This window comes from Pygoscelis adeliae, unplaced genomic scaffold, assembly GCF_000699105.1.
Source record: "Pygoscelis adeliae isolate BGI_AS28 unplaced genomic scaffold, ASM69910v1 Scaffold94, whole genome shotgun sequence".
NCBI classification, from domain to species: domain Eukaryota; kingdom Metazoa; phylum Chordata; class Aves; order Sphenisciformes; family Spheniscidae; genus Pygoscelis; species Pygoscelis adeliae.
Genome location: NW_008824547.1, coordinates 331316 through 341700, shown reverse-complemented (window position 1 = coordinate 341700; position 10385 = coordinate 331316). Strand labels below are relative to the sequence as shown.

General features: G+C 48.2%; 1 protein-coding gene across 1 annotated transcript in view; it reads left to right on the top strand.

The window, feature by feature from the left end:
* Positions 1-4338, top strand: part of ALAS1 (aminolevulinate, delta-, synthase 1) — a 7022-nt gene extending 2684 nt beyond the window's left edge. The window contains exons 5-9 of the mRNA XM_009321845.1: positions 296-475; positions 674-838; positions 2552-2820; positions 3278-3440; positions 4033-4338. Coding sequence (XP_009320120.1) covers positions 296-475; positions 674-838; positions 2552-2820; positions 3278-3440; positions 4033-4193 — 938 coding nt within the window. The 3' untranslated portion in view covers positions 4194-4338. The remainder of the gene's footprint in view (positions 1-295; positions 476-673; positions 839-2551; positions 2821-3277; positions 3441-4032) is intronic.
* The last annotated feature ends 6047 nt before the right edge of the window (positions 4339-10385 follow it).

The window sequence follows — 10385 nt, the reverse complement described above, 5'->3', positions numbered from 1 at the left end:
GCAGGAATTTAGTCTCCCCCTCCCCCCCTTCTCCCCTGTTAGGAGGGTTAGATTAAAATATTAAAGACTTGGAAAAACCCTTCATTACTTCCTTAAGCTCAAGTTTGTGTTAAACACCTAAAATAAGCCTTAAATATTATTCTTGCTTCATGATCTGTAACTTGCTCTTTTCATGAAGAGTATTACTTTCTAGAACATGCTACCCTTGTTGCCTGAACACTTCCCATACACAAAGCAATGCTGGGAATCAGTTAAAGCTTTCTATACTTAAAGTATAACTGGGCTGTTTCCTCAGGCTGTGAGATCTACTCCGATTCTGGAAACCATGCCTCCATGATCCAGGGGATCCGAAACAGCAGGGTGCCAAAACACATATTTCGCCATAACGATGTCAGCCATCTTCGAGAACTGTTGAAGAAGTCTGATCCATCCACCCCTAAAATTGTTGCATTTGAAACTGTTCACTCAATGGATGGTAAGCTGACATCAAACCTTTCTCTCCCCTTCCAGTGTAGTCAGTGCTCAAATTGTCTGTATTTTAAAAGTGTACAGTGCTATAAGGGTTTACATGAAAATAGTCTTCTGAAATGCCTAGTGCTTGGGGGTACTTCTGATACTTACCCAAGCTGAGTACAGGGAATCCTAAACTGCCAGTCACTGCTTTGGTTCCTAGGTGCAGTCTGTCCTCTGGAAGAGCTGTGTGATGTGGCCCACGAGCATGGGGCAATCACTTTTGTGGATGAAGTGCATGCTGTGGGGCTGTATGGAGCTCGAGGTGGTGGTATAGGAGACCGGGATGGAATCATGCACAAGATGGACATCATCTCTGGAACGCTTGGTATGTATGGCCTGGTGCTTTTACAGAAGCTAAGGCGGCAAAGCTTCTAAGCAGCCAAATTAAGTGGGTTAACTCAAAATCAGTCTATTCAAGTGAACTTGCTAAGGGCTGTTGGGGGGCTAGGATTTTTCAAAAAGCCCAAAGGATTTAAGTATGCCCCACAGTTGGAAAAGCTTGTGTTAAGCTGCTTACACTGCCTTACAAACCAGTTAAGGTAGGCTTTTTTTTTCTTTAAACAAGCTAGCAAAAGGTCCTCCAGTGGCATATTATACAATGCAAGAATAAATTCAGGTGAGAATGCTAGTAGGGTAGTACCCTATTTTTAGTAGTACTTAATTCTTTTATGTGGAAATGGAGTGCTCCTAACCTAGAAACCTGAGATGAGGAGTTACGTAAAGAGATTTGGCAAGAACTGAAGCAACTGCTGTTACCAGAGTAGAATGCAGGCTTAGGAGTAAGTTTACTGCTGCAAATTGGGAAGTTGTTTTTAAACAGCTTTCAAAACATTAATAAAACTTACCAGGGAGGTTCATGGCTTTGAAACTTGCTTACAGTCTTGGGTTACAGCCTAATAAAAACAGAAGCATTCACCAGACACACCCTATGTTGTGGTTTAATCTCAGTTGGCACCTGAGCATCACGCAGCTGCTCACTCACTCCCCGCCAGTGGGATGGGGGAGAGAATCGGAAGGGTAAAAGTGAGAAAACTCATGGGTTGAGATAAGAACAGTTTAATAGGTAAAGCAAAAGCCACGCACGCAAGCAAAGCAAAACAAGGAATTCATTCACCACTTCCCATGGGCAGGCAGGTGTTCAGCCATCTCCAGGAAAGCAGGGCTCCATCACGCGTAACGGTTACTTGGGAAGACAAACACCATCACTCCAAACGTCCCCCCCTTCCTTCTTGTTCCCCCAGCTTTATATACTGAACATGATGTCACATGGTATGGAATATCCCTTTGGTCAGTTTGGGTCAGCTGTCCTGGCTGTGCCCCCTCCCAGCTTCTTGGGCCCCTCCAGCCTTCTCCATCGGTAGAGCATGGGAAGCTGAAAAGTCCTTGACTAGTGTAAACACTACCTAGCAACAACTAAAACATCGGTGTGTTATCAACATTGTTCTCACCCTAAATCCAAAACACAGCACTGTACCAGCTACTAGGAAGGAAATTAACTCTATCCCTGCCGAAACCAGGACACCCTAGTTCTACCTGTGGCTCTGTTCTGGTACCTGAACATCCCCCTGTATTTGGAAAGGGGGGCTGATACTGACCACACAATTACAGTAACCATCTTGTGTGCTCCTTAGGTGCATAGGCTATTTCTAGCATCTCTGGAACAGATTATTTTAAATCTGCTGAGAGACTTAGTGTAGATCTCTTGGGGTCAGTACTGAAGTCTATGCTTGATGATTGGACTTAAGGTCTTCCCCAAAATCAAAACTTGAGTATTTGAGAGGGTCTTGAACTGTCCTTGCTGTCTAGTAACTAGATCCATGTTACCAGGATTGGCTTAAAAACAAAGCTGTAACGTGGGCCAAGTAAATACAAGATTGGGGGGGGGGAGAAGAAAACTAGAATTGTTGCCTGCCATGACTACGTTAAATATGTAGTCAAAATAACTCATTCCTTCAAGTGAAAACAAAGAAAGGCTATACTACTTCAAGCCATTCTAATGGGTGGAAGGAATAAGCTTGATTGCTTTTTTTTTCCTCAGGCAAAGCATTTGGTTGTGTAGGAGGATACATCTCCAGTACAAGTTCTCTGATAGACACTGTTCGTTCATATGCTGCTGGCTTTATTTTCACAACGTCCCTGCCACCCATGCTTTTAGCTGGTGCCCTAGAATCCGTCCGAACTCTGAAGAGTGCAGAGGGGCGAGTTCTGAGGCGTCAGCACCAACGGAATGTGAAGCTTATGAGACAGATGCTGATGGATGCGGGGCTTCCTGTGGTGCACTGCCCCAGCCACATCATTCCTATAAGGGTGAGTATGCAGGATATTGCTGACACAGGACTGTGGTGCCTGTTTTCCTGTCCATGATCACATTACACTTTCAGGTATTAGTTAACACCCACAAAGTTCAAACCTGTCCTAGTATTCAGCAATGATGTGCTAGGAGTCTGGCTTAAGTTGACCCCAGCCTGCTGTAACTGTTGTGAAGCAGAATGATAAACCAGTGTACAGAAGGCAAAGAGACTGGTAACAAGCTAGTAAAAAGAAGAGTTCGGGTATAAACAGCTACCCACCTAGGCTGCAATGCTGTGCTTATGCCCAGAGGGCTCTACAGAACAAACTTCTAGCTCTTCTTTCTGATGTGTATGCTATTTATAGTGGCACAAGGAAGACTAACTGTGATTCTTGTGGCTAGCTAAGTTGGGCTGACAGTTCTGCCACCTTGCATGCTTTGGTTGATCTTGTAACGTACAATTTTGAACTTTAGGTTGCAGATGCTGCTAAAAATACAGAGATCTGTGACAAGCTGATGAGCCAGCACAGCATCTATGTCCAAGCAATCAACTACCCCACCGTGCCCCGCGGAGAAGAGCTGCTACGTATTGCCCCTACACCTCACCACACCCCACAGATGATGAGTTACTTTCTCGGTAAGTGGATTCTTGCATCAGTGCGATAATACTGGGCTGTCTATGCAGTCTTTATACTAAAGATGAGACTAGGAAATACTTAAGTTTTAGATGTCACTAGCTGGACAGTGTCTTTCCACTGCTGCAGCATACATAGCGCATACTTCTGCAATTAACCTGCTTTGAGCATGGCCTATGAAGGCCAGTGCACTGCGACCTGGAATGAAGTGTGCGAGGCCAGCGCAGTCCTGTACCCAGCCGGTTCTGTCACAGCCACCTCTGCTGGGGCTCTGCTCATGCATTGTCCAAACAAATCTTAATTTGTTACATGGGGTCCAAAGAAATCTGCTCTCCTCGGCTGAGCTGTTAACCTGTCTTAAACACGGATCTGTCCAGAGAAAGTAGCTACTTCTTGATCCTGTCAGAAGAGGTAGTATGAGGATAGCTCAGACTTAGTTGCAGCCCAGTCACCTCACACAAGAGGTAAACTATGTCACAGTGAATTCCTGTTATCCCTCCTCACTTGCTAGGAGAATAAGCATGCTGACACTTCTCTTTTGCTGCTTCTCTAAAGCAATCCACTAATCTTGATGAACTCTTCTGTTCCTACTAGAAAAACTGCTGGCTACATGGAAGGATGTTGGTCTGGAGCTGAAACCACATTCGTCAGCTGAATGCAACTTCTGTAGAAGACCCCTACATTTTGAAGTGATGAGTGAACGGGAGAGATCCTACTTCAGTGGCATGAGCAAACTTGTATCTGTCAGTGCATGAAAGTAATGGTGTTAGTTATATTCTTGTCTAGTTCTAGTACCCAGTCAGAAGCATTTTTAAATTGCTTAATAAGTAAAATTGCTTAATAAGTATTTTAATCATAGTTGAAGCACTAAGCTCTGAAAATAAACTTCTAGAGCCATTATGCCCAGTTGTGGTTTGTGTGCTTCTGCACTTAACTCCCATAAGTGGAACTGAAGTGTCAGTGGTTGGAAGGGCATCTGGTAGAATAAAAACAGCAGTCGACAGCTTAATGCCCTTCAGCTGAACTACTGCCTTTTCAACGAGCGTATACCAAAAGAACTTCAGTAGTGTTTCCTGGTGTACTACAAGGGATGGGTTTATTATGAAAAGAGAAAATGGATATTTATAGCTCCTTGTGAGCTTCTACCTGACAGCTTTTGAAAACATGTAGATACAGTACTACATGCACACTAAAACATAAGCAAGAGTATACTACTTAAGAAATGCTGTATAATAAGCTTGCACCTGGTTTTTTTTGGAGGCAGGCATTTAGAATGGGTTCTGCTAGATGCTGTCTCCCTCTACTGCCGTACTCTTCCTTTGTAGTTTTGTGCACAAGTATTCCCCCTTTGGTGTTCAGCATGGTGCTCGCTATTAAGAGGGGGGAAAGTGCTAATGGGAATTTAGTAAGTGGTATTTTGTGACTGCTTGACATCTGGAAACCCAAAGAGGCAGGGTGATGTGGTGGCTGGGAAAGGAAGGCACATTTACCACTGTGCAGGTGGTAGATGCAAGTTGCCTCCGGCTGCCTATGTCTCTTAAGTCTGCATGGTCTGCTCTCCCGTGCACTCAGAGCTAGACTGAAAACAGGGTGAAAACTGCTTACCAGTAAGCCATCTAATAATTCAGGTCTTTGACAGAAGTCATTGTAAGAGAATCTCAGTGCTGCTTTTGCAACCTCTCTGAAAACTTCAGCCTGTTGCCTAACTGCCATGCTATTTAATGCTTTCATGAATAGCAAGGGTATGCTTTGAACAGGGAGCAGTAATTTTGTGGGTGTATACATGTACTCAGAGGTCAATATTGGCATGAAGTCTAGAGCAAAGCGCTGAACTGCTTCCTTCATGTACAGGCATGTCCAATAACTGTTACAGTCTAGCTTTCACAAGTCATTGAACAGGTACTCTTGTTTTCCAGATGTAACAAGCCAACCTCCTGGCACTGCCTATTGCTGTTAGGCTCACAGGGATGCTGTGAAGCTCCCTTTAGGGATCCATTATGATATCACAAATAGCTGTGTGTTGGGGAGATAGAAGCCCGAGTTAGAGCAAAATCATCAGCTCCATCATTTGGAGGTCACTGGACGTTTAAGCACATGCTGAAGCATACTGCTGTTCTCAGAAGAATTCCTGGCAAAGTATTCAACTTCCCAAGCAGTCAAGCTACTTTTGAAAAGCCACTTGCCAGCCAGTCAAGTGATTGCTGCCTGTCATATGCACGTGTTCTGCAGGAGGGAGGAAACAACCCACCATCAGGCTATAGCATGAAGGTGGTAATTTGTCTCCATTGCTAAATGAGGCAGTTTATGAACTGGCATGCTCAAACCCACCACCGGATTATTGTATATGCAAGTAGTTGCGTTGCTGTTCAAGTGGATTAGCTTTCACGTGCTGTGACATTATCCTGATCTTGCTTACTGAGGCAAGTTCAGTGCTACCCAAGGAAAGCTAGAGTGCCGCCACCCTGACTGCCTTGCCGTGAGCAGTTTGTGGCCTAAGACTGAATGAATGTGCATCTCCCATTACAGAGCTTCTCTCATTATATATTAGGTTATATTACCACATTAACTTGAGACATCAAGTGAAAAGCCACAGATCCTACATCAGCCTTTCTTAGAACAGCATCCCTAACACCATAACGTGCCTTCAATGCCATTCTGAACTGCTGCCTTAAGCCATCAACACGTGTCAGGGGGGACACATGACATGTTGACTAATATATAGCCATAATCTGTACAGTACAAGGTTCCTTGCATTTCTAGTTTCTTCACTGAAAGCATTCAGAATTGGCCCAATGCATTTTACATACCACTTAATAAGCCCAATTTTTCCTTCTAGTTTTTATAGCAGCTACTATACATTCTGTACTGCAGAGGAGAAGTAGTAAGACACACAAAGGGTACCGGCTATCAGAAACCTCAATCTTTATTCCAAATTAGTTGCAGGGGAGAACCAAATCCTAAGAGTCAAAGCTAGCAACCGTTGAAATGGCAGGAGCACAACTAACCTCAGCATGTGGCAGTCGGTACCTCCGCACCCATTCACATCAGACGTGACAAGTTACCTTAAGTTCAAGCAAGGGTGTGAAAGCAGAACCAGTGCGCATTAAGAGGCCGGCAGAAGTCCATCACCTAACTGCAAAAGAAAGACGAATCCAATGACATATAGAAAGGATAAATATTCCCCAATGAAAAGGACAAAGAATGAGAAAACAAACGCATTGTTTCCCAGCAAACAAAACTTGAATGGCGGGTTGCATAACAAGGGGTGGTTATGTAAGCTTTAGTTTGGTTTCTGGAAAAATAATACAGGGAGTAATCGGTAAAAGATGTTTAAAGTCTGAGACAAATGGTCCATGGCAGTGGCACAGTAAACAGGCAAGAACGCAGCTGTAAAGCCACTGCTGACATTTGTCTGGGGCAAAAATAATTCATCCAGTTGAACATTGCATAGCCCTACACTCATACCCTCCTCCATTTCTCAACCTATTTACACAGCAGAGAAACCCCAGGCAGTACAGGGGCAGTGAAAACAGCCCAAGCGCAAACAGGAGCATGTGTTCCCCGCGGCTGGGAGGAGGCATCAGGAGGGTGGTCTTCCTACCGTGGTCGGGACTGGGTGCCAGGCTAGGCAGGCTGTGGTGTCTTCCACCCCCTCGCTCCCTCCTCCACCCATGTCTGTGGCACAGTCCCACCAGGCAGAGACTGCTAATTAGCAGAGCCGCTAGTGTTCATGAAGCTTTTGGGGGCCTTGGTTTTCTGCCAAGCCCCTCGCTGCATGCTGTAGGCAGTTAGATATAACCCGTGGGTTCAGCCCGGAAGGAGGAAACCAGCATCACGAGCTCATGACCTTCATTTCTTCAGGGAACTGGACTAAAAATAGCCCATCAGACCAGGGTCAGCTTCTCCTGCCAGCAGGACTTTGCCACAGGAGAGGAAGGATGCTGTCACGGCTGCTGGGCTGTGCGCTCCCCCTGCCCCATGCTGCACAAAGCCTTCGTTCGCCTTATCCAGCCTCAGCTGCCCCTTGCTGAAACACACTCCTGGGGGGAAATAAATGCCCTGAAAACCATTCCTAGCACCTGCTCTCACTGCTGCTTTCAGCCATTAAGTCCATGCTGTTTCCTAGCCAGCAATAGTAGTAATATTAACAATAATAGGAGCATTAACACCACCAGATTCACAGCTCTTGTATCCCTGGTGCCTTGCACTCATTTATTTTAGGGCACATCTCTCGCACTGCAGCCCCTCAGCCCCTGCTCAGTCTCCCAACACTCACGTTTACCAGGGTTTCTCTCCTGGCACGGAGGGAACCACGCAGCCCCTTTCTGCCTCCCCCCCCCCGGCTTTAAAAGCCCCATGAGCTTCCCGATATCTGCAGCTCGGGGAAGGGGCTCCTGCCTGGTAATGGGTATTTTAGAGCCCACGCTGGTGGCTCACCACATGTGTTTCCCTTGGGGTGTGTTCAGCCCCCGAAATACCTTTCCTCTCCTGCTGCCAAAAAGCAAGCCCATGCCTTACTCCCCTTAAAAATCCAGGCTGAACTTTTGCTCCCTGTGGGACCCACCGCCTCTCACAGGCTCCAGATGGATGCACACAGCAGGTCTCAATCTAAATACTGGCAGCACAACCAAATAACTGCATCACAGGTCCGAATCTCCTGCTTTTCTTGTATTCAGATGGGCCACCTAGCTACACATCAGCCTGGGATTATGCCTTGAACTGTCACTTGCTTTTAGATAATATTTATAACATTAGCTAAGCCTTAAATCATCAGGAATGACTGCTCGTACCCCTGCCTGGAGGGACAGATGGCAATGTGACAGACGGGGTGTTTTAGGCGGAAACAAGCTGTTAATACAGGGAAACATCCAAGGGGTCAGAGATCTTAAGCCCTGCCCTTCTCCCAGATCCATCACACAGAGCAGAAGGTGGCAACCAAGCCCCACTGTTTGGGGTTTTCCCTGACCCCCAGCAGAGCCTGATCGGCTGCTGATGCTCCCCAGGGAGGTGCCAGGCTTTATAGGATGGGGAGAAGCCACCCTTCCCAACGGCACCCCCTCCTCCTCCAGCAAGAACCATTCCCCCAGTTCTCCATCCCAGCGAGGGGTTGCAAAGGATGCTGCAGCTGCAGACCTCCCACCCCACTCCGCATGGGAGTCCCCACTGCCCCGGCACAGGAGCCCTCTCTTGACTACCTGTTTTGGTAGCCTCTGCACACAGAAAACTCAACTTCTTGGCAGGCACAGCATGGGGTGCACAAAGGGGAGAGAGGGGGCAATACGCACGCTTGCTGCTCCCCAGGGAAGAGCAACAGGGAGCTCCTTGCAAAGGGGACTGCAAATGGGTCCCCTGCCCCACTGCCAGCGGCTGGGATGGGGGACACACACAGGGACTCACTGCAAACTGCCATAGTTTGGGCATATAAATCACTCTCATCCAGGGAGACAGATTCGGGAGACAGCAGCTGGACTGCAGCTAGTGCTGGCACAAGGCACCGAAGCCTAATGCAAGGGTAGCCCCCAGCCCAGAGCCACTAGCCCAGCACCAGCATGGCTGGGCTTCAGGTTATTTAGGATCCTCTGCGCCCCAGCCACCCTCCAGCCTGACCCTGAACCCTCATCATCCCCAGACTAGGTCAGGCTCACTCCTCTCCACGCACACCCCCAGGCTTGCACAGTCCTGGGGGGCTGATCCTGGATATACTTACCCACTTGCATAAACATCCTTTCACTCCTTACAGCTCCCACACCCTCCTCCCTGCTGGCTGCCATCCCCCAGGTAAGGCTTTGGGCAGGGCACCGAGCTTTTGAGGGGGTGAGGGCTCGTCTCCCTTTCCCACAGGCACCTGTGGTTTCATAGCCTGGATGCCAGGCGGCTCTTTCAATTCACACATTTGGCTTACAACCAGGTGTAACTCCTTTGCAACTGCTCCACTTCAGCTCTCAGGGGAGCAGAAGCCAGAGGAGTTTCTCCTCTGAGATTTTGCCCTTTGCACTTTTCCACCTGGGAACCCCGTAGGGAAAAGCATCCCCGTCCCGTCCTTTCCCCTGCGGCTCGTTTGCTGTAGGGCCTGTGAGCCCTCATTTGCGAGTCCTAAAAAACCTGAGCGCTTGGGCTGGCTGTGGGGATGTTCAGCCACATCTGCCTGCAGCTGCCTCCTCTTTCTGAAGCTGGCTGTGCCCTGCCGCTCCCTCCCCGGCTGTGCAAATGCCGCGGTGGGGTGGCCTTGTCCCCTGGCACACGTGCCCCGAGGTGGCACCAGAGGCTGCTGACCAAACCTGGGTTTCCCACACATCAACTCAAACCCCAGAGCTTTGGGTACACAGCAGGGGAGAATTTTTTAGCTTAAACCTTAAAAAAGAAAGAGAGGGTTGATGCTTACATGAACCCTCGCATGTACGTTGGGTGTAAGGACGCGGGGTCAGGAGGCAGCAGCCAGGTTTGCAAGAGCTTTAATTGCCCCGAGAATTGCTCTGTGTTGAGCTGGGGTCGGCTTTGTAACCTGCTTTCCAAAGGCAAGCCGGCACACGTGATGGCTGGTGCTCTGCCTGCAAGTTGTTTGGCTCCGCTCCTCCCCCTGCACCGCTTCAGCGCCCTCCCATCCCACTCTATAGAGTCTCTTCTACTAATTTTCAACCAGAATTAACAGAGGGTGAACTGCGAATCTGTCTAAATCCTGACAAGCCTCGCCAAAGGAAACAGCTGGACGGCGTGTCCTGCTAGGCTGTGCTGCAGGAGAGGCAGCAGCCTGCGCTCAACCCTTCTGTTTGACACTAGAGACTCCAATGCCCGGCCGTGCTCCCGCCGCCCTCTCCCCCAAGCTCCAGCAGCAAAGCTAACGGCCTCCCACTGCACACGGTGGCCCTGCTGGGAGCTGCCACCCACCCTGGGCCACCAGGCGTGCAGCATGGGACGGGTGAGCAGGAGGATGGGGGGCTCAGGCCCCC